Source organism: Aotus nancymaae, unplaced genomic scaffold (genome assembly GCF_030222135.1).
Source record: "Aotus nancymaae isolate 86718 unplaced genomic scaffold, 86718_ANA_hifiasm-v0.15.2.pri h1tg000011l, whole genome shotgun sequence".
NCBI lineage: Eukaryota > Metazoa > Chordata > Mammalia > Primates > Aotidae > Aotus > Aotus nancymaae.
Window position 1 is genome coordinate 20380743 of NW_026988422.1, and position 25102 is coordinate 20405844.

General features: G+C 41.5%; 1 protein-coding gene across 2 annotated transcripts in view; it reads right to left on the reverse strand.

Moving 5' to 3' along the window:
- Positions 1 to 337: 337 nt before the first annotated feature.
- CD80 (CD80 molecule) overlaps positions 338 to 25102 on the reverse strand; it is a 30414-nt gene continuing 5649 nt past the window's right edge. Inside the window, exons 3-7 of one of the 2 annotated variants that reach the window (XM_012463948.3) lie at positions 15750 to 16067; positions 12125 to 12409; positions 5809 to 5904; positions 4008 to 4119; positions 338 to 1852 (exon numbers count right to left, since the gene is read on the reverse strand). In XM_012463948.3, the coding sequence (XP_012319371.2) occupies positions 4049 to 4119; positions 5809 to 5904; positions 12125 to 12409; positions 15750 to 16067 (770 nt within the window). In that variant the 3' untranslated portion in view covers positions 338 to 1852; positions 4008 to 4048. Of the gene's footprint in view, positions 1853 to 3859; positions 4120 to 5808; positions 5905 to 12124; positions 12410 to 15749; positions 16068 to 25102 lie in introns of those variants that run through there. The other variant, XM_064374660.1, reaches the window with a different exon arrangement.

A 25102-nucleotide genomic window follows, 5' to 3' on the forward strand; every position in this document is an offset into this window, starting at 1 on the left:
AGGTAAGGCAAATGGTCTGTGAAACCCTTGGGTCCTGGAGCAGTGTGAGGCTAAATGTGTAGTAGTGTTTGGTTTAATCTTAATAAAAATCAGAGATGATTTCTTTGCAACTTGAAATAAAATACAATTTCAACAAAAAGTAGATCAGCATTATTAAAAAAACAGTTCAACATTGTTTCTTCCCTTAGTATTGCTGACAAAGTATCTGCTGTAGAATACAGGAATTACTTAGATTAGAGACATACCTAACAACTGTTAGTAAATGAAAAGGAAAAGAATTACTGAATTAAGTATATTGACAGGAAGCAACTGTTAGTATCTTTTGTTGGTGTTAGACCTCTCTGCCATACACTGAGAATATAGTTGTTACATAGGAGCAAGGTTTGTGAAACAGCATAGTGAGGTAGCTAAAGTCATGGGCTGGCTCTAAAGGCTTTGAATCCCGGCCATGTGGCTTAGCTGCCATGAGAAGTGCATTTAAGAAACTTTGTCATCTTTTGCTATCCAACTCCAGACTTGTAGATGATAATGTGACTGTCCCAGCTTAAGTTGCATCCACTCCTGGTCTAGTGTATTGTAGAAGGCAGTTTTAGAGAAAGGAGCCATGAGTAACAGAAACAGCAATTGGGTATGTGTTAAAACACGCGCTTTGAATGAAGAGATCCCCCATACAGGCTTTTTGTGAGCAACATGGCTGTTTATTTCCCTGGATGCAGGTGGGCTGAGGCTGAAAAGGACGTCAGTGAAGGGCGGTGAGATAGGAGTTGGTTTTATAGGTTGGGGCAAATCTTTTGGGGAGGGGGCAGGGGTATTACACAGGTGAGGGGTTGGGGGTGGGGGACGATCAGCTGAGGCAGACAGGACTTCGGACTTTCTGGGTCCAGGCTTCCACATGGAGGCCTGACAGTATGTCTTTCCACTTCTCCGCTGATGTCAGAAAGACCCAGAAATACCGAGGAAAAGCCATCTTAGGGATCTAAGGAGGCTCTGTGAAAAGTTACCACCTTCAACATTAGAAAATAGCTTACTGCTTAGTGCATACACAGTAAATAAAGAACTCATTTTAAATGATAACTTTCTCATAAATATTTTACAAATGAGGTCAAACTAGCATAAAGCCATTTAAAGAGATTATCAGTCCAATATGAACCAATTGACTGTAAGTCTTTGGACCATCCCTTTCCTCCTTGACTACTGCTTTGAGGTACATAAATCATTCATGTTAAATATCAGAGAAGATTAGCTTTGGATAGTTGTGCTTTCTTTGTACCTCATGGGGGAGTGAGAGAGCAACAATAGAGAACACAATGAAAAATGGAATACTGGCTAAACACCAGTAATATTTCCATTATCCTAAAGATGTTCATGCCATACTACCTCTACATGATACTGGACTTTTGTAAACCACACCATGAAGTCAGATCAAGTCTCTGAAGTCGACCTGATACTGGACAAATTCTACTTCCAGCAGCATTTTGCCTGACATGTATATGTATACACCAGTTAACAGGCCAGAATCAAACTGATGAAAGGAAAGAGCACCAGAGTTAGGAAATCTGGGTTCTGGCTCTGGCCTTTATAATTGTGGTCGTCCTGGGCCTCAGTGCCTTTGTCATTAATGACACTGGTATTCTCTAAAGTCCCTTCCAGAACTCAAGAATTCCACATTTCAAAACCCCTTAATCAAGGTCACCAGAGCTACTTCTTTGCCCACCGTATTCCTCTAGACACTTCCTGCAAAGCAACTGAAGTGAAGAAGCACCTAAGAATAGATACATAAAGGTCAAGGTGGGGTAATCCTGTCCCTCTGAAGAAGTTCCCAGAAGAGGTCAATTGCAAGTGAAGGTGGGACCTGAGAAAACAAATAAATGATTACATCAAACCCTATATTGGCAAAGGAGGAAAACATCTTAAATTTATATACATATATATTTAATATATATTGGTGCTTGCTAAACATTTGCCTAATCAATATTTCATGTGATAAAAATTGCCAGAGTAGTTTTAAGTTGTCTCATAATTTAGCTCTCTCCTCATATTCTTCAGCTATCAAGATTACTGTGTCCAAGTTGGGAATATCTTTGATCTTGAGATTAAAAATATATACATAATATATATTTATATATTTAATATATGTATATAATATTTTATGTATACTATATAACATTTTTATATTTAATATGTTTATATAAATATAAATATATATAAATAGTTATATATCTTACATATAAATATATTATATATTTAATCTCAAGATCAAAGATATTCCCAACTTGGACACAGTAATCTTGATAGCTGAAGAATATGAAGAGAGGGCTAAATTATGAGAGAATTTAGAACTGCTCTGGCAATTTTTATCACATGAAAGATTGATTAGGCAAATGTTTAGTAAGCACCATCAAGACACTCTTCTATGTGTGGGGCAAACAAAGATGTATCAGGCATGGTTGCTTTTCTCAATAAGCCCACATACAGTCCGGTAGAGGACAGAAGGAAGATGTGGTACATGAAAATCAACCCATGGTGGTGGTATGAGATGTGCTATAGAGGTGAAACTGCTTGAGCTGGACAAGATGGTCACAGAAGGCCTTGTGTAGAAGACTGGGTACATGGCTTTATTTTGAAGTATCACTAGACTGAGCAGAAGACTTTTTAGATAGAAAGTCAGGAAAATTGTAGATAATGACAACTGAGCCAGAGCAACATCTTGGAGAGGACCTTCTGAGGAGTGAGCAGGCATTCAGTGGAAATGAGAAAACAGGATAGGAAGTTGGGAGACTGCCTTGGGGGAATATATGTATAGGCTGCCAGGTTGTAGTGAACAGAGCCTGTGAACTTGATGTCCAGTTTGAACCTTGGTTTTGTTCCAGATCTGTATGGCCTTACCTTAAGCAAATCACTCAACCTCTGGGAGCCTCTGGTTTCTCTCCCATAAAATGGAAATTGATCTTGCTCATAGCGATTTTTATAAGACAAAATGAAATAGTGCTTTTGCAAAACAACCTGTTGTATAAGTCCCAGGTGTTATTGTTTCTTTTTCTTTCTATTTCCCCCTCCTGCCCAGGACAATTCTTGCTTTCCTTTATTTTTAGAGAGAATTTTGTAGACTAATTTCTTACGCTGGTGTTACTCCAACCTTCACAAGTCAAAGTTGAACTGTTGAGGGAGGCTTATAACTACCCTGAACCTGATAGTCAGTGTCTTGGATTCTAATGTCCCATATAAGTTTCTCTTGCATGAAAATTCCTGGGGATTTGTGACTCACTAAAGCTAATGCTGTGTTAGGCTCTCTTAACAGGACGAACATTCCAAACCCCAGATAGTAATTATCCCATTGTATGTAGAGTCAGTAATACCAAATCTAAAGTCTTGGGTTCTGTTTACCCCATTCATGTAAGACACTGGAAACTATACCATGTGAGGAACAATTGACAGAACTCAGGGAATTTAGACTGAAGAGATCAGCTGGAATGTGGAAAGTTAAAAAGTTTTGAAGCTTTTCCTGTAGGCACTGGGTTCTCTTCTGAGTTTCTGAGTTGGAAAATGACATGACAGAGTAGTTCTTTATGAAATTTGGCTCCATGATTGGTCAGTAGGATGAGTCTGTTAGTTACCATGTTAATACAAAGTGGCCCTAACCCATATGCATCAATACTGAGAAATATAGGGGAAAAGGAATGATCAGATTAAGAAATTAGCCCAGACAAGATGAACTCAAATTAGTGTTTTATAGATAATGAAAAGCATTGAATTGGCTAACAAGAGGGGGGAATATTTCAAGATGGCAGAATGGAAACCTGGCAAAAGAAGAGGTTGCATTAAGCAAATTGCATATGGTAAAAAAGGAGAGGGATGCTAGGTATCTTGTATCTGTTTAGTGTAACCTGAAAGGTTTTTGAGAAAGTGAGGTAGTAGGTAAAACAGCTTAAATTTAGTACTAAGAGGAAGAGAAGAGTGCCTCATGATCTCCACAATCCATGTATCCCAGAAGAGATGACGGAGGCTACCTTCAGATGTTTTTTTCAACCTCTTGCTTCTGCGGATCCTGTTACGTAGGGCGTACACTTTCCCCTCTCAATCTCTCATTCCTCCTTCTCTCTCTGCATCTTGGGGCAAAGCCTTGGAGACAAGAACAAACAATAAAAATGATAAGTGATTTTCCCTTGAATTGTGCACATATATTAATATTCAGCAGTGCTTCACACTGGCTTAGAACTGGAGCAGTGGTTCTTACACCAGGGGTGATACAATGTTACCTCTTCACCTCTCTACCAAGGGAACATTTGGCAATGCTTGGGGATATTTTTGGTTGTCACAGCTGGGGCAAGGAGTGCTACTGGCATGTAATGAGTAGAGGCTAAGGAAGCTGCTAAATATCCTACAATGCACAGAACAGCACTCCAAAACAAAGAATTATCTTGCCCAAAATGCCAGTAATGTTAAGGATGAAAAACTCTGAATTAAAGGGGTAAGACTGGATAATTGGTATTAGAAACATCCTTGAGCCTACCTTTTTATCCTACCCTTGGGAAAAGTTGTTAACAGCACAGACCCTCTAAGGAATTCACTGAGCTTTGGCATTTGTGTGTGTGTGTGTGTGTGTGTGTGTGTGTGCGCGCGCGTGCATGTGTGTACACACTGTAAAACCTGGGAAAATCAGCATATGTTGATCTTCCAATTTTATTTGATCAGAGTACATGCTTTCTACTCAAAGAAGAGTAGATATTTCTTCATAGTGATGATGGCCATATCTTAGACCATAGAACTAGCAGCTCCTCTTCATTTAATCACAGAGATTGAGGGCAGCATATGCCTAACACCCAAAGTGTCAATTTATAGGGTAAAATATCTTAGAAATGTTTTCTTTCATCAACCACTCCTGATCTTTCATCCAAAAATGTATTCTGATGAACTGAAAATTTGTTTTTGTGAGATGGAGTCTCGCTCTGTCCCCCAGGCTGGAGTGCAGTGGTGCAATCTTGGCTCACTGCAACCTCTGCCTCCTGGTTTCAAGCAATTCTCCTGCCTCAGCCTCCTGAGTAGCTGGGACTACAGGCACATGCCACCATGCCCAGCTAATTTTTGTAGTTTTAGTAGAGATGGGTTTTCACCATGTTGGCCAGGTTGGTCTTGAACTCCTGACCTTAAGTAATCCACCTGCCTTGGCCTCCCAAAGTGCTGGGGTTACAGGCGTGAGCCCCCGTGCCCAACCTAAGAACTGAGAATTGGGAAGATCACTTGTAGCCATGTAGTTTCTCAACTGTATTAGTGCATCCTGCCCTCCAAGAAAATGATTCTTGGCCCCAAAATTTGTCAATTTGCCTTCTCTCTAACGCCAAATCAAAATTAGAATAACAGTAGGATGGTGGCCATGCAAGTTGGAATTCACTAAGGAGTTCGTAACAACTTACCAGCCAAATCAACTAGCCTTTAAAAAAAAAAACACACAAACAATGGAATATCATTTAGCCTCAGAACGTTTTCAAATAGCAAACCTCAGTCTCCAAAAATATATAAAGTTAGGGAAAAAATAAACAGACTAAACTAGAATGTGTCTTGAGGGCAGTGACTTCTTGTCTTTGTAATTCCGGTGCCTAGTAGAGTGCCACACACATAGGAGGTGTCCGGAAAATGTCCAGTGAATGAACAGAACTTGCTAAAACAAGTAAAGGAGATACTAATGTTTCCATAGACTTGCTATAAACATGAGAAAAGAATAGGCTAAAACCTCAGAGAGATGCTGAACCATACTAATAAGAGTTTGGTCTTCCAGAATTGAAATCAGGATGATAGTGTGATAGTACTTACAGTAGGTCAGGCAGCAAAGCACAAAAATTCCGTTTACTGATATTAGCGTAATGGCCCAGGATGGGAGCGAGGTATCAGGAAAATGCTCTTGCTTGGCTATGGAGGGAAAAGAATAATGTCAGCTGTAATGTGTTTCCTACTGCGTGATATTCATTCTGTGCCTTTTCTACTGATGCAACTGTGGAGTATTCTTTGCCTGGTAAGCTCTCCAGTATGCAGCTGCTAGCATTTTTCTTGCATAATTCTTCTATCAGGCACATACTTGTAGGCAACTAATATTCAGATGTCAGATATATTAAAACTGAAAAAGACACTTAGAATGTCTGCATTTACTGAATTAAGTAGACATAAGGAAGACTCTAAGAAAGTCTTTTAAAAACCATCTTGTCATATTCCACTTTTTTAGCTGATTATAACTATGTATTACTACTAATTGGTTGATGTTGTGTTCTAGGTATATTTTATTTTTCTGTCTCTAGCTCTGTCATGCCTTCTCCCTTTGTCTTAGCATATTCTCTCTCCACACATACACACACACCCTTACCTCACAGTAGCTGCCCTAAAGCTATAGGAGCCACTTTGCGTTCACTTTCAGATACAGGTTTTTCACCCTCTAGCCTAGAGCTACTGGAAATACAGAACAAGTCTGGCAAAAAACTAAGTGTGGATATGGCTTGGTATTAGGTGGGATGATCCTAGAAGAGAGCTCTGAAGGTTATCAGCTGTAGTTTCAGTCCCACAGAGAGCACAAGAAGTACCCGAGGAAGGATGAGGGTGGGGAGGAGAAAGGTGTTGGTGGATATGGTGCTGCTGGTTCATCCCTCCAGATTAGGAGCAGCAGCTACACTATTTATTCTTCAGCTGCTTTGAGGAATAGTTAGCAGCAACATCTGGAAAAGGGGCAGGGACACAAATTATAGCAGCTCATCTTCTAATTTCTCTGAAATGGCTTACAAATAAATGAATATTTACTAACTTACTGTTTTTACTTTTCTGATTACCAAACCTAGTGGTGAGTTTTATTTATTTTTTGGGTTTTTTCTTTTTTATATGGAGTCTCACTCTGTTGCCTAGGCCAGGCTGGAGTGCGGTGGTGCAATCTCAGCTCACTACAACATCTGCCTCCTGAGTTCAAGCAGTTCTCCTGCCTCAGCCTCCCAAGTAGCTGGGATTATAGGGGCATGTCACCACGCCCGGCTAATTTTTGTGTTTTTAGTAGAGATGGGATTTCCCCATGTTGGTCAGGCTGGTCTTGAACTCCTGACCCAGGTGATCCACCTACCTCGGCCTCCCAAAGTGCTGGGATTACAGGCATGAGCCACTATGCCTGGTCTAGTTTTATTCTTTTGCTTATTGGACTTCTCATCAGCATTTGGCTAGTTGGACTCTTCTCCTTGGACTTCTATGTTACCATATCCTTCTGTTTCTGTTTGTTGCATTCAGTTTTCTCTGAAGGCTTTTCTTCCAAGGCTTTTCTTCCTTTTTCTGTCCTCTAATTATTGTTGTTCCCATGGTTCTGTTTGTGGTCCCATTTGGCCCTCACTGGCCCCAGGCTTCCTGGGTGATATCCTCCACACCCGAGACTTGAAATGCCATTTGAGGCCAGGCACGGTGGCTCACACCTGTAATTCTGGCACTTTGGGAGGCCAAGGTGGGTGGATCACCTGAGGTCAGGAGTTCAAGACCAGCCTGGCCAACATGGTGAAACTCCGTCTCTACGAAAAATACAAAAAATTATCAGGGCGTGGTGTTGTGTGCCTATAGTCCCAGCTACTCGGGAGGCTGAAGCAGAAGAATTGCTTAAACCAGGGAGGTAGAGATTACAATGAGCTGAGATCACGCCACTGCACTCTAGCCTGGGTGACAGAGTGAGACTCTATCTCAAAAAAAGGAAAAGAAAAAAAAAAAAGAAATGTCATCTGATTTCTAAATTTGTATATTGGATGGATGCCAGCATCTCCACCTGATTAAAGCTGAATTTACTACACGTTTTCCAAATCATATCTACCATCTGTATCTCCCATTTCAGTTAGTAAAAATACCAGTTAGTTACCCAAGTAAGACTGTGGTATTTTCTTTGTGCTCATTTCCCAGTAGGCTCCCATGTATTTTCTGTTCTATATTCAGAATATCTCTGGAACTTACTGCTTTTTCCCAAATCTCTTGCAGCAACTGCGTTAGTTGAGATTTTTCTCATCTCCCACTTAGTAGCCTACAAACTGGTCTCTTTGCTTCAGGTTTCCTAGGCTCTACTAACTACTGCACGTTGCTATCACAGTAACCATTCTAAAACACATATTTTATCATAGTGTACCTACCACTTAAAGACTAGGGAGAATTGGTTTTTCTTTTTTCTTTTAAAACACCAGATTGCATAGAGACATCAAGTGATTACCAGAGCTGACCTCTACAGACTAGAATGACACAAAAAATAACAAAGAAGCCAATGCTGTTATCCCAGGAGTCTAGAAGTTTCACAGGCTTCAGCTGATTCCTGGCTTCCACTCCACACCCATCCACAAGTCTCATTCAATCTAGAGGGAGTATGTGTGTGAGGGAATGAGGGAGATCTCAGTAGTATCAAGCCAGCTCTGTCGTGATACCTGCTAGGAACCTGGTAACAGAGGCAGATCCAGAATCCGAGGTGCACAGCTGTGTGAAGGCATCTGCACATGTAGCTTATTAGATACCATGAGTACAACTCTCCTAGATTTATCCCCTTCCAGTTTATCAAGGGAAAACAATTTGGTAGGACTACACTAAAAAGAATCATATGTCCAATCTGCTTAATTAATAACACTTGGGCTTTTTTTTTTTTTTAGATCAGTTATTTACTGATGTGGTTTGGCTGTGTCCCCACCCAAATGTCATCTTGAATTATAACTCCCACAATTCCCACATGTCATGGGAGGAACCCAGTGGGAGGTGACTGAATTATGGGGGCGGGTCTTTCCTGTGCTGCGCTCATGATAGTCAATGAGTATCCTGAGATCTGATAGTTTTATAAACAGGAGTTTCCCTATACAAGCTCTCTTTTTGTCTGCTGCCATCCATATAAGACGTGACTTGCTCCTCCTTGCCTTCTGCCATGATTGTGAGGCCTCCTCAGTCGCGTGATACTATGAGTCTAAACCTCTTTTGTAAGTTGCCCAGTCTCAGGTATGTCTTTATCAGCAGCATGAAAACAGGCTGATACATTTACACATCAATGCTGTACTCATATTGACCTATAACATTTCTATGAACTTAATGTATATCTGTTTGTGCAGTCAGCCCTTGACATCCCATAAATGCATTAGTTGCTTTTGACTCTTATTCTAAATAATCCCCACACAGTCCAATTAATGACATTTGAGATATTTATACCCTAAAGCTCTCCAATCACAAAGACAAAAACACTTAAGTTGGCAACCTATAGCACATGGGCCAAACCTGTCCTGCCACCTGTTTTTAAAAATGAAATTTTGTGGCTGGGCATGGTGGCTCACATCTGTAATCCCAGCACTTTGGGAGGCCAAGGCAAGTGGATCACCTGAGTTCAGAAGTTCGAGACCAGCCTGGCCAATGTGGTGAAACCTCATCTCTACCGAAAAAATACAAAAATTAGCTGGGCGTGATCGCAGGCACCTGTCATCCCAGCTACTTGGGAGGCTGAGGCAGGAGAATCATTTGAACCCAGGAGGTGGAGGTTGGAGTGAACCGAGACTGCGCCATTGCACTCCAGCCTGGGCAACAAGAGTGAAAGTCTGTCTCAAAAACAAAGAAATAAATTTTGTTGGAACACAGCCATGTCATTCATTTATGTCTTATCTGTGGCTGTTTTTGTGCTACAACCAGCAGAGATGAATTGTTGCAGCAGAGACTGTATGACTACAAAGCTTAAAATATTTACTGTCTGGCTCTATTCAGAAAAATTTTGCCAATCCCTGTCCACATATATCCATATTCCAATATAAATAATGTCAGCCAGGTGCAGTCACTCACACCTGTAATCCAGCACTTTGGGAGGCTGAGGCGGGTGGATAACAAGGTCAGGAGTTCAAGGCCAGCCTGACCAACATAGTGAAACCCCGTTTCTATTAAAAACACAAAAAAATTAGCCAGGCATGGTGGCACCCACCTATAATGCCAGCTACTCAGGAGGCTGAGTCAGGAGACTTGTTTGAACCCAGGAGGCAGAGGTTGCAGCGAGCTGAGATTGCACCACTGCACTCCAGCCTGGGCAACAGAGTGAGACTCCATCTCAAAAAAAGAAAAAAGAAAAGTCCAAATCAAAATATAATTCAAGCTAGTATTACTGATTTAATAATCAGTACTCTGTACTGCTTTCTACCTTCAATCAGAATAATGTAAAATTGGTTAAATAATACCATAACAAGAAAGTAAAAATAGAGACTTAAACTATCTTTGTGATTCAAGCCTCATTGTTATAAAATTTTTACCATACATAAAAGATGACTGAGACTGGTAAATTTGGAGTATCAATAAAGTCATGTCAGAGTTTGGTTTATATTTGAACTAATTTTTCAAGGAAATGTTATCTCATTGAGGAAAATAAAGAATCTGCTGTCAGACCAAAAGCTCTAGAGTAAATCATATACTAGCATGAATTGCTAGACCATCTAAAATAAATTCTCAAATTCTCAACTACAAGTTAAGTCATGAAGAAGACATGCTATTATATATTGTGCTATATACTTATATGCAACTGTATATCAAACTCAGTGTATTGTTTCTTACTATACAGTCACAAAACCTGTCCTTGAAAATGGGGCTAGGGGTAGGGAGAGAGACCTGTGGTCCTCTGTATGATCAGCCATACGATTTAAACAAGTATTAATATTTCAAACATCTGAGTTCACCTGTAAGCCATCTTAAGCCATCATAGACTTATGATGCATATATTCATATAAACCCAACTTTTTCATTGTATATTTTCAAATGGCTTCACCTCTTGAGGAAAGGGAATTCTCTAAGTTTACTACCAGTAGGCTAAAATATTTGCCCCAAAATGACCTCGTTTCAGGCATTGCCTTCAAGAGAAGACAGACTTGGTTCAGAAACCAGTAGTACTTAAAAAGCACATTAACCCACACAAAAAATAATTGTTTGGCACCATGGAACCATGTGGGTAGCATGCCCTAAAAGAAAGTACCAAATCCCTAAGGGCAATTTCAAAGGGCACATTTTAATGCTTTCAATCGCAATATTGTTATAATAAATTTTTAAGATGAATGCTTGATGGATAGTGGTTATTAGGATATATAAATTTTAGAATATTTATTAAAAGAAAATAAAATTAGTAACATCATCATACCTTGCACAGTGACTTTATTTTTTAAGTTAATTTTAAATTTATTTTAAATTGTTTTATTTATTCCTTTTAGAGACAGTGTCTCACTCTGTTGCCCAGGCTGGAGTGTGGGGTATGATCATGGCTCACTGCAGCTTTAAACACCTGGGCTCAAGTGAGCCACCCACCTCAGCCTCCTGAGTACCTGGGACTACACGTGTGTGCCACCAAGCCTGGCTAATTTTTTAATTTTTTTGTAGAGACAGGGTCTCATCATGCTTCCCAGGCTGGTCTTGAACTCCTGGGCTCAAGTGATCCTCCCACTTCAGCCTCCCAAAGTGCTGGGATTACAGGCATGAGCCACTGTGGCCAGCCTCACAGTGACTTTAATAAGTCATAATAACACATGTTATTTGTGTATCTAAAAATACTATAAAATAGTATCAAAGTAAATATGACAATTCTAAAATGTGTCTGGCTGAGTTACAGTAATATGCCACATAAAAATGGCATATTACTAAAAACACAAAAAAATTATCCAGGTGTGGTGGCACACGCCTGTAATGCCAGCTACTCAGGAGGCTGAGTCAGGAGAATTGTTTGAACCCAGGAGGCAGAGGTTTCAGTGAGCTGAGATTGCACCACTGCACTCCAGCCTGGGTGACAGAGTGCATGTATGATGGTATCCCATAAAATTATAATATCGTATTTTTACTGTACCTTTTCTATGTTTACATATGGTTAGATGCACAAATACTTACTGTGTTACAACTGCCTGTGTATTCAGTGCAGTAACATGCTGTACAGGCGTGTAGCCTCAGAGCACTAGGCTGTACCATGTAGCCTAGGTGTGCAGTTGGCTATACCATCTAGGTTTAAGTACGTACACTCCAATGTTCCGACAGTGACAGAATTGCCTAATGATGCATTTCTGAAAATGTATCCCCATCATTAACTGACACATGACTATATTGTCTTTTTAGATTCTCTATAGTAGAAACTCCCTGGAACAATGTCACTTACGTGTTCTCCAGTTGAAGGTCTGATTCACTTTTAAATGTCCATACTTAATGAGACACATGAAGCTGTGGTTGGTTGTCATATTGAAATCCAGTTTGCTGCTAATAGTATAGAGCTCAGTTTCAGGATCTTGGGAAACTGATGTGTTGATGACATTTAATTCTTCTCCATTTTCCAACCAGGAGAGGTGAGGCTCTGGAAAACCTCCAGAGGTTGAGCAAATTAGCCTTCTAATGTCAGAAGAAGTTGGGATTTCAAAGTCAGTTATACTAGGTGCAGGGAAGTCAGCTAAAGAAAGAACAAGAATATATAATTACATATAGTTACAAAACTATGTGTGTAGAGGTTTATTTTTAAATAATTTTCTAGCTTTAATAGGAATGATAAAGGCCGGGCGCAGTGGCTCACACCTGTAATCCTAACACTTTGGGAAGCCAAAGCAGGTGGATCACCTGAGGTCAGGAGTTCAAGACCAGCCAAGTCAACATGGCAAGTCTCTACTAAAAATACAAAAATTAACCAGGTGTAGTGGCAGGCGCCTGTAATCCCAGCTAGTCAGGAGGCTGAGGCAGGAGAATCGCTTGAACTCGGGGATTGGAGGTTGCAGTAAGCATTGGAGGTTGCAGTAAGCATTGGAGGTTGCAGTAAGCTGAGATCGCACCACTTCACTCCAGCCTGGGCAAAAGAGCAAGACTCCATCTCAAAAAAACAAAACAAATAAGAATGATAAAATGAGATATAATTTGCAACTTCCCATTAATCATTAATAGTTATATATAATCCAAACACTAACTTTGATTTAAATTAGTTATATCAATTCTTTACCACTTTTGATGGAGATAGGAGGGCACTTATTAGAGAAAGGAGAAGTAGTTTTGTGTGAATAAACGTTGCCAGAGTACTTGCAGTTGTTAAGAGATGAAGAGGAAAGTAATAGACATTTACTGAGCTCTTATTTGTTAGTTCTGGACCTTATCTCATTTTTACTTCATAGAAATCTAGAGAGGTAAGTTGTAGATCAAAAAAAGGCCAAAGATCAATAATTTCACATGATTTAACCTAGTATTATTTCCATTTTATAAGTATTCAAACAGGTTTAGAGAAATTATAACCAACTAGTAATGGCAGAATTCAAATCTGTCTGACACCAGAGCCTGTCTTTTCTTGTCCTTGCCTTTCTTTCTTTCCTTTCCTTTTCTTCTCTTTTCTTCCTGATTACTTGAGGTACACAAGTGGCTTTCTTCTATGTTAGCTATTTATTTATTAAACTATAGTGAACATCTGTAAACCCATCCTCCAACTTGACACACAAAACACTGGCAGTAACTTAGGTGAATCTGCTGGTATGGTGTCACCTATCCTGTCCCTCTCCTTCCCTTACCTAAGATTATCACTGACCTAAATTTGTGGTTAGCATTTCTGTGCTTTTTAAAAGGTTGTCTTTTACATAAGGGGCCTGCAGCTTTGCTCTTGAGAATGGTTTCTCTTGTCTTCCTTTCTGGCCTTATCCTTCGAACATTGTCCTCTCCTCTCTGACTACCTAAACTCAATACAAAAATAGAGAAGGCTTTGCCTAACACAGAACTTTCATTTGGAAAGGGTCTAGATGGGGAGAGAGAGAACATAAATCTGGTCAGGGAGAGGAGATCTTGAAGAAAGGAAAATGCTGCCTAATTGGCAAGCCTGGGACCTGCCTTTTGAAGAGACATTGTGTGCATCTGAGTGGGGGGCAGGCATTAAACCATAGTCATGAGCTTTTGCTTCTGCTGATTCTCACCAACACCACCACCCCCCAAAAAAAACACCCAGGACCAGTATTTTTAACTTTGTATATTTATTTCTGGATGGGTTTTCCCCTCTCTTTATTCTGTTCTGAGACCATGGACAAAGCTCTTTATTTTAGGTGAGAAGAAAAACTGTGAACCACATTAGTGATATTTTCATTTGAAAATGTAATTGAAATTTATTTGAATAAATTAAATTTATTTGAATTCATTTCAATTTTTTATTATTATGATAGCAGATGTGCTATTTATTTATTTAATATGTATAAGGAAGCCTAAAAAATAGAAAGCTGTATAGATTAAGTTTAGTTGTTAATTGGTTTGAGAGCCTTCCATGTGTAATTTATGACTTCTCTGTGTTTGTATATTTGTCTGAATTAATTTCCTGGGATGAAGCTATGCTAGTTTTCAAACAGGAGATGCCTTTCAGAAATTTGTATATTTTGCAGTTGCCAGACCAATATAATACCTGGTTGAAATTAAAAAAAAAAAAAAAAAAAGTAGTCTTTTACTCAGAAAAGCCTATGTCCCAACTACAACCTTCAGCCTATAACCTCATCCACTACACTTTATTGATTTCCTTACTATTCGGATATGCCTTCAAGGGACAGGAAGGTCTTCCTAACATTCCTCCAAGACACTTGAGGCACTTTTTCGTTTATATATTTGTTCCCCATAAGACAGTAAAGTACAAAGTACAGGAAAATAAATAGAGAACATAGGAGAAAGATCCCCTAACGGCTTCCTGATATATTCTTACATATAAAGAGTTTAACTTCTTAGCATGAATGTGGGGATTCAGTCTTCCCATAGAGTTACCTTTCTTTGCAGAATTCTGAGTCCCGCAGAGATGTCATGTAGTATGTGGTCATCAAGAGCAGGTTTTAAAACCAGTTCTGCCTTGTGACGCTGGATCAATAACTTACCCACTTTTAGTCTTAGTTTGCTCATCTATAAGATAGGGATACTAATACCCGGGGTTGTAAGAACTAAATGGCATCATTCATAGAAATCACTTTTTCTTTTTTTCATTTTTGTACTTTTAGTAGAGATAGAGTTTCGCTATGTTGGCCAGGCTGGTCTTGAACTCATGGCCTCAAGTGATCCGCCTGCCTGGGCCTCCCAAAGTGCTGGGATTATAGGCATGAGCCACCGCACCTGGTCTGGGTTTTTCTATTTTTTTTTTTTTTTTAAAGACAAGGTCTTGCTCTGTCACCCAGGTTGGAGTGCAATGACATGATCCCAGCTCACTGCAATCTCAACCTTCCAGGCTCAAGCCATCCTCCCACCTCAGCCTCCCAAGTAGCTGAGACTACAGGCATGTACCACCACACCTGGCACCTGGCTAATTTTTTAATTTTTTGTAGAGACAGGGTCTCACTATGTTGCCCAAACTGATCTTGAACTCCTGGCTCAAATGATCCTCCCACTTTGGCCTCCCAAATTTTGGGGATTACAGGCCTAAGCCACCATGCCCAGCCCTGTTACATTTTCAGCATGCTTTTACAGGCATATATTGCTGGGTCAAGTGCAGTTAGTAGAAAGGCTACATCAAATCAAAGATGCCCCTTGGTGATTGGGAGGCTCTTTAGGTCATTACAGTGCCCCAGGATGGTTGTTATGAACTTGGATTGTCAAAGAACAAGAAATGCAAGTTAACAGATATTATCAGGACATCTTGAGAAACCAGTTACGATTTATCGTACAACTAGAGTCTTAATCCCAAGAAATGAAGTGAGATTACATCTTTCTTTGGTACAGTTTTCACCTAAATCAATAGCCATGTGTCTTTGAGGACATTAAGAATCTGCTGGCCTAGAGTAAAGTCTGAAAATCCCACCAACCTTTGACCGATAGCATCACTTCAGCTAGGTGTTCCCGCTTGAAAGCATCTTTTTCATACTTCAGAACAACACACTCGTATGTGCCCTCATCAGATGGGCGCAGAGCCAGGATCACAATGGATAGGTTATTAGTGATATCAAAGATGGTCCGGTTCTTGTACTTGGGCCATATATTCATGTCCCCAGACATCATAGTCAGCACCATTTTCTTCTCCTTTTGCCAGTAGATGCGAGTCTGTGCTAGCTCTTCAACAGAAACATTGTGACCACAGGACAGTGTTGCCACTTCTTTCACTCCCTTGGTCACCTGGATAATACCTATGGAGAGGCAAACAGAACAAGATTGTATGTTTATTAAACATAGATTCCCGCATGGTCAGGAATCCAAAGTTCGCAGTAACAGAACTTAGGATGTTGTGTCTAGTGACTAAGCATCAATCCAGTTTCATTTTTTTGGGTCCTCAATGCTTTTTTTCTCTTCTTTTTTTTTAAATTGTGGTAAAAAACACATAACAGGTCGGCACGGTGGCTCATGCCTATAATCCCAGCACTTTAGGACCAAGGCGGGTGGTGCACTTGAGGTCAGGAGTTTGAGACCAGCCTGGCCAACATAGTGAAACCCTAGCTCTACTAAAAATGCAAAAATTTAGCTGAGCATGCTGGCCAGCACCTGTAATCCCAGCTACTAGGGAGGCTGAGGCAGGAAATCGCTTGAACCTGGGACGTGGAGTTTGCAGTGAGCCAAAATCACACCATTGCACTCCAGCCTGGGCAACAGGAGTGAAATTCTGTCTGAAAACAAACATAGCATAAAATTTATCATCTTACTAATTTTTAAGTGTACAGTTCAGTGGTGTTAAGTATATTCACATTGTTGTGAAACAGATCTCTATAAATTTACATTTTGCAAATCTGAAACTCTATGCCCATTAAACAACTCCCCTTTCCCCCTCTCCCCTCAGCCTCTGGCAATTGCCATTCTGTTTGTATAAATATGGCTACTTTAGATACCTCATAGAAATTGAATTATATAGTAACAGTCTGTTTATGACTGGCTTATTTCACTTAGCATGCTGCACTCAAGGTTCATTCATGTTGTAGCAAATAACAGGATTTCCTTCCTTTGTAAGGAATGGTAATGATATGATCATAATGATAATGAATAATATTACACACACACACACACATTTCGTTTGCTCATTCATTTGTCGATGGACATTTGGCTTGCTTCCCACCTCCTGGCTACTGTGAATAATGTTGCTATGAACATGGGTGTGCATATGTCTCTTCAAGACCCTGCTTTCAATTCTTATGCATATATGGAATTTTGGGGTCATATGGTAGTTCTATTTTTAATTTTTTGAGGAAGCTAAATAGTGTTTTCTATAGCAGTTGTACCTCCAATGCATAAAAAGCAAATTTGGTTTCAAAAACAGAGAAGACAAATCACTAAAAGCGAACCCATGGACCAATCATTATAACATAACCTATCTCCTTCCTTTTTCTAGAGGATTTTCCAATGGCATGAAGAATTTCGGAGCATATGAGCCTTCTTCCAGAGAGGCAATTTCTAGTCCTATTATTTCTTCTTTTTTTTTTTTTTTTTTTTTTGAGACAGTCTTACTCTCTCTCCCAGGCTGGAGTGCAATCATACAATCTTGGCTCACTGCAACCTCCACCTCCTGGGTTCAAACAATTTTCCTGCCTCAGCCTCCTGAGTAGCTGGAATTACAGGTGCCTGCCACTGCATGCAGCTAATTTTTGTATTTTTTTTTTTTCAGTTGAGACAGGGTTTTGCCATGTTGGCCAGGCTGGTCTTGAACTCCTGACCTCAGGTGATCCCAAAGTGCTGAGATTACAGGCATAAGCCACCACACCCAGCCCTATTACTTCTTATTTGCTCTACCTAATGCAGTACCATGCCCAAGAGAAGTCAGTCCTGACCAAGGTACTGGGCATAGTGGTGGTGGAGGAGGGCAAGGTGCTGCTGCCCACCTCTGTATAGATGGCCTATATTGAATTACTCTTCATACTATCTCCTTTTCTTGCTTCTTCTGTGGTGGCTCTATGGAGGGGACAGGGGCTATTTCATTTAATCTAACAACCCCATGAGATATGTATTATTTCCCCCATTTTGCAGCTAAGGCAGCTGAGAGATTGAAAGGTTCAGGAAGCCTAGGAGGGCAGGTCGGCATAAGATTCCAAGGGCCTATGATTCTGCAGTCATGAGGAAGAATGAGGGAGGGAGTGGGGTCAATTAAGAAGAAAAAAGAGGGCCATACTTTAAATAGGTAGGGAAATATAATCAATCTTCATTATTCATGAATGCCCACTTACAGAAGGCCTCCTTCCTGGCTGTGTTCCCTAGTCACTTGCTTAGGTAATTTTCAGCCACTACTGCCTTGAGAAATATGGAAGAATTTCAATATAAAGACCTAGTCTCTGATGCTCACTGCCTTTTCCCTTGTGTTTTTCCCACAGCCCTTCTCCCCACAATCATGTGGTACAACAACACACACACACACACAGATATGCACGTGTACACACGTTCATTTAAACTACAGAACTGCATTTAACCATGGGAGAATTGAAGGATAAATTTTATCCAGATTGAGTGAGCTAAAGACTCAGACCTTCATCTGTATTAAGGTGACAGATGAAGGTTTTATTCCTGTGCTAATTCCTGGACTTCACAGGCTTAGCACAGGAATAAAACCTTCATCTGTCACCTTAATACACATCCTGATTCCTCCTCTTTTCACTTGAGTGACTTACAAATTGAAACTCTCGGGACTCCCTAAGACCTTAAAGGCAGTCATGACTGAGTACTCCCTGCTAACATCCCTGCCTAGAGGCTGCTGGTTGTTGGTGTAGAAAGAACACGGCCTTTTTGTATTCAATAAAATCCAAGGTAGTTGTGTGACCTTAAGCAACTTACTTAACTTCTCTGAACCCCAATCTTCACATTGCTTATTATGAGGATTAAATGAGATAATTTATGGCAAGTACATACTCTGATTCAGTGCCTAGACACACACCAAATATGAATCCCGTTCTTTCTCCAAGGGGGTGGGGAATTTACTAACTTCTAAGGCTTTTAATTTCATCTTGGGACAATTTGATTGAGGAACTTTTTCTTTACTTTATGTTGAAGTCTGTTTTCCTCTAGCTTCTACATGCATTACAAAACACATCTCATTCTTCTTACATAACAGGACTTGCAGATATCTGAGGATAGTTATGGCCTCTCTCAGATAGTTCTGTGGGTTCCCATCTGCCCCTGTTCCTTACTGATGTACTGAAAGTGAGTACCCTCACTTTCCTCACTACACAGTTTGGTTTGTGTATATATTTTTTTCAGACAGCAAAGTTCACTAAATCTAACATTCCAGACATCCACTGTGTGATTGGCTCAAAGTAGAACTGGGTTGTCACCTGCTTTACTTAAATCTATGTTTGCAGCCTAAAGTTGAATTCAGTATGTTAGCAGCCACATTACACCTTTGATATACCTACTGATATACCGACAAGCAAACTGCCTTATGTTTCCACCCACATAGACCACTGAGTGCTGCTTCCACATCCAGTCCAGTCCAACACCCCACCAAATGGGTAAAGCTCTTCCAGTGACGTTACCTATCAAGAGTTATCCAGAATCTTCCCTGCATCTCCATATGATGACACATGTTTTGTTTGTTTTTTTTTTGAGACAGCGTCTCACTCTTTTGCCCAGGCTGGAGTGAAGTGGTGCAATCTTGGCTCACTGTAACCTCCACTGTGCCCACCTCCCAGGTTCAAGCGATTCTTCTGCCTCAGCTTCTCCAGTAGCTGGAATTACAGGCGTCCACTACCATGCCCGGCTAATTTTTGTATTTTTAGTAGAGACGGGATTTCACCATGTTCACCAGACTGGTCTCAAACTCCTGACCTCAGATGATCCACCCACCTCAGCCTCCCAAAGTGCTGAGATTACAAGTGTGAGCCGCCACGCCTGGCATGACAACACAGCTTGAGCATTCAGAAATATGGAAAGGCATTTGCTTATCTTATGTATATAGCCAGATGCCTATGGGCCAGGAGTTGGGGACACTGGATCCCCAGTGAGGGAGAAAGTCCACTGGTCCCCTGAGAAGACCTGGATATAAATACCAACCAAAGGTTAAACAATGTACTCAGCCCCAGGGGATGTGAAAGTCATAGTAAGGAGTGTGAGATCTGGAAGGGACTTCCATGATCATTCATTCTGGTGGCCTTATCTTACAGATGAGGAAACTGAGCTGAGGAAAGGAAACTGCCCAGTTTTACACATGTTTTTCTTTCTGGCCCAGGCTTTTAGGGCCATTCTTCTTGTTATGAATCTCTTCAGTTTTAGGCCCCAGTTCCAGTAAGCCAACACTGTCCCCCATCCCAACCCAGCCCTGCCACTGAGCCCTTTTGCTTTAAGAAACAGAGTCCCTTTCTTTCCAGGCCTGATTGATTCCCGTGGCTTCCAGCTGAAATGACTCCCATGCTTATACCTTTGGACTATTTCTACCATCTTCAGGTACCCTAAATGGATCCTACATCCTGCCTTTATCTCTTTGGCTATTTGCAGTCCATGCCATACAGTTACCCTCCAGCCTGGATTTGCTAAAAGTGTTTTTATTTTAAATATTTTGTTCATTTCTCCATCCGTATAACTGAGAAATGTCAGCACGTTAATATCTGAACTAATCTCTGTGTCATCAATAGCACCAACATTCCTTAGCAGACTATATTTTCTGATTTTTGGTTGAGATGGCATAGTCACTCTTCCGATGCTGTTGTAGGACCTAAAAGCAGCATCCCGCTAAGGCCGCAGTGCCCCCTGCCCAGTGCTGTCGTGCTGTGCCTTCTGGGCCCTGTATCCCCCAGAGCCACACAGATCCCCTTAGAGAGACCCATGTCTAGGGACAGCATTTCCAACCCCTCCCTCTTCTTAGATAGCAAGATCATGGGGCACTAGTACTTTTCCATCTCACCAACCATTCTCAGGCCTCTGTCAGACTGGATGCGGCCCCACCACAGCACCACAGAAGAGAGTTTTGTGATGGTGGGTATTTGCATAGCAAAGTGAGATAATGCAGAATGGTCCAGGCACCCCTTTGGCAATTGTGTGGAATGATGCTAGTCCCTGCTTTAGGGAATATAGCTGAAAGAGTGGAAGAAACAAAAAGATATACTTGAAGGGAGCATATTTCGAAGTGAAGCTGTATTAGCGAAAGATCAAGTGACAACCCAGACACTCTTAGTGTTGCAAGGAAAGCAAAATGAGACGTAGAAGGAATGTGGGCTGTCTATTTCCGTTGACTTGGATTCTAGTTCCAGCTCAGCCACTTGCTGTTTCATCTGTTTCCTCTTCTCTAAATAGGTATGATATCCACCCCTTGGAATCATTGGAAAATTCAATTCAATTAAATGATATAAATAAAAAGTCACAAGGACACAGCAGGTCTTTGGTAACAGTTTCCGTTTTTCTCTCTCCTCCTACTGCCAGCTCCTACCTTCTGTTTCCTTTCATTTCACTCGGGTTATGTCAGATATATAGGACTCTGGTCTTGCTATGGGCTCAACAAACAGCGACTCACTTATCTGGGGCCCCAGATAGGATCTTTCCCCACCAAACCATTTGTTCCCACCCAAAAAGAATCCAGTATTTCTCACTGATTTAGATATGTGGTGATGTTAGCAAAAACGAAAGCATAACTGAAAGAGAAATTATCTAATTTTGACGATGGCTCCTAAGGAATTTTGTCCAGCCTTCTGAGGACAAGTGTGGGTGTCTCTTGAAACGTCATAGCACATCATCAATGGGCTGCTCCACGTTCCTGTCTGAAATCTGCTTCTTACCAGACACTGGTGCTGAGGAAGAACCAGACTAAAAAGAGGAACCCAAAATCTTCCCAACAATTTGGGAATTCACACAGGACCCAGCTTTCGGGGTTTCACCACAGAAAAGAGTTGAAATGTCTCTTAACAATTTTGTATCCTTCTGTGACTCTGGCAGGGAGAGTCAGGACCCAGAAATGTCAGTATTACTGCCTCAAACCTGGTTGAACTTTTGAGCTTGCTTTGCCATTTTCGAATAGGCATTGTAACATCTACCCAACCCAGTGGGTGTGAGAATTCAAAATGAGATGCTGCTCTTAAAAGTCCTCCACAGTACCTGGGACGTTAGAGGGAGCCAGTGTCTTCCCCAGAGACCACATAACCCAGGTCCTACTTTGCTCCCATCTACTCTTATGGCCCCTTGTTGGAGAGGCCTTCCCTAATCTCCTTCAACAGCACCATCTTCCCCGGCCCCCTCCATCCTGCTACTCTTTAGTCTCTTTACCTGATTTATTTCTCTTCAGGCTTGTCTCCAGCTGATACATATTTTTTCAACTGTGATGTATATTTGCACGTATATATGATACATAATTACATATGGAGCCATGGAGTGGAGGCTTTGTCCATTTTGTCACTGTTATATCTGCAGTGTCTAGAACAGGGCCTGGCCCATAGTAGGTGCTTAGTAAATACTTGCTGAATACATGTCTAGCATGAGGAGATGAGGTCTGGCTCCAACCACTGTGTATTAGAATCATAACCTTGATTAAGCTGGGTAACCTCTCTGGGCTTCAGGTCCTATTTCTATAAAACAGGCATAATACTATTGCTATGATTTGAATGTGTCTCCTAAAGTTTGTGTGTTGGAAATTTAATCCTGGGTGCAACAGTGTGGAGAAGTGGAACTGTTAAAAGGTGATTAGGTCATGGAGTCTCTGCATCATGAATGGATTAATGCCATTTTCTTGGGAGTGGGTTCACTACAGCAGGAGTGGCTTCCTTATAAAGGATAGCTTTGGCCTCCATCCCACTCTGTGTCTCATGAGTGCTCTCCTGCCTTTCTACCCTCTGCCATGGGATGATGCAGCAAGAAGGTCCTCATCAGATGTCAGCCTCTTGACCTTGGACTTCCCAGCCTCCAGAACAGTAAGAAATAAATCTCTAAATTACCCAATCTCAGGTATTCTGTTATAGTAGCACAAAACAGACCAACACAACTATCTTCCCTGCTTCACATAATTATGTTAGATATCACAGGATACCAAATGTAAAGTGCTTTCTTAACTACAAAATGTGCTACAGATTTTTTTTTTTTTTTTTTTTTTTGAGACAGAGTTTCGCTCTTGTTACCCAGGCTGGAGTGCAATGGCGCGATCTCGGCTCACCACAACCTCCGCCTCCTGGGTTCAGGCAATTCTCCTCCCTCAGCCTCCTGAGTAGCTGGGATTACAGGCACGCGCCACCAGGCCCAGCTAATTTTTTGTATTTTTAGTAGAGACGGGGTTTCACCATGTTGACCAGGATGGTCTGATCTCTTGACCTCGTGATCCACCCGCCTCAGCCTCCCAAAGTGCTGGGATTACAGGCGTGAGCCACCGCGCCTGGCCTGTGCTACAGATTTTTAATGGGGCTGTTCTTTCTCATGTAAAACAGCCTGCTTTGCTGAACCACACCTGGGATAGGACCAGCATCACCAAGGTAACTGACTGACTCTTGAACTGAGTTCAGTGCCCATAGCTGGCATGGGGGGCCCATTCTGCACCTCTATCCAGCAGCAGTCAAGAAGGGGCAGAGGCTGTGAAAGGAGGCAGAGTGAAGGCAGAAATGGACAGCAATGCTGCTTGCCTTCTGGCGAATGTGCGGAAACTGTCCAGCTGTAGGGCACACTGGGGACACTCAACAGTGCCGGCCTCAGCCTCTGCCTCTCCCAGCCCCTTTGCCACCCTCTTGCTCTGACCACTTAAACTCTGGACTGCTAGCCACCCAGGAGAGGAAGCTATTTGCCAACAAGTATGCACTAGTTTTAGACAAATAATGTACCTCTCAAGAACTCAATCTAGGCCAGGCGCCTGTATTCCCACTACTTTGGGAGGCCAGCCCAAGGCAGGTGGATTGCTTGAGCCAGGAGTTCGAGACCAGCCTGGGCAACATAGCAAAAACCCCATCTCTGCAAAAGAAAAAAAAATAGATCTTAATCTACAACAGAATATTATTTCAGAATATTATTTGGCCATAAAAGCAAATGGAGTACCAAAACTATACAACACGGATGAAACTTAAAGACATAATGCTCAGTGAAAGAAGATAGACACAAAACGTCACATGTTGTAAGAAATGTCCAGAATATTCTTTCTTACTTGGATTCTGGAAAAAAAAAAGAAGAGAAAAGAAATGTCTAGAACAGGCAAATTTTCATAGATACAGAGAGTAGGTTGTGGTTACGAGGAGAAGGGGTAGAGGGGAATGAGGAGTATCTGCAAATAGGCACAGAGTTTCTTTCTGGGATGATGGAAATGTTCTGGAATTCAATAGTGATGGTGGTTTCACAACATTGCAAATATACTAAAACCCACTGAATTGTACACTTTGTTTCTTTCTTTCTTCATTTATTTGTGGCAGAGTCTCAATGTGTTGTCCAGGCTGGAGTGTAGTCACACAATCTTGGCTCACAGCAACCTCCACCTCCCAGGTTCAAAAGATTCTCCTGCCTTAGTCTCCTGAGTAGCTGAGATTTAAGGTACAGGCCACCTTGCCTAGTTAATTTTTGTATTTTAGGTAGAGATGGAGTTTTGCCATGTTGACCAGGCTGGTTTCAAACTCCTGCCCTCAGGTGATCCACCCACCTTGATCTCCCAAAGTGCTGAGATTACAGGCGTGAGCCACCGCAGCTAGCTGAATTGCATACTTTAAAACATTGAATTTTATGTCATTGCAAATAAAACACGAAGGGAAAAAAAGAACACATTCTAGGAAGACCCGAGTCTTCCCCACCCTCTCCATGGCTGGAGGCTGGATGGATGCGGTAGCCAGGCTGGAGTGCCCCTCCCAGGGAGTTAGAGAGGCTGCCCTGGCAGGGGTCTGAGGGCTGCATCACCACTGCTGGTGGAGAAGGGAGAGAAACAGTTGACACATCTTAAAACTCACCAAATGACATGACATACATGACCTCCCTGGAAGCACAAGTGTGCTTTTTAAATAAACATTTTCCGCTGGGTGCGGTGGCTCACGCCTGTAATCCCAGCACTTTGGGAGGCCAAAGCGGGTGGATCACCTGAGGTCAGGAGTTCCAGACCAGCCTGGCCAAGATGGTGAAACCTCATCTCTACTAAAATATACAAAATTTAGCTGGGTTTGGTGGTGCACACCTGTAATCCCAGCTACTCAGGAGGCTGAGGCAGGAGAATCGCTTGAACCTGGGAGTGGAGGTTGCAGTGAGTGAGATCGCGCCACTACACTCCAGCCTGGCGACAGAACGAGACTCCGTCTCAAAAAAAAAAAGAGAGAAA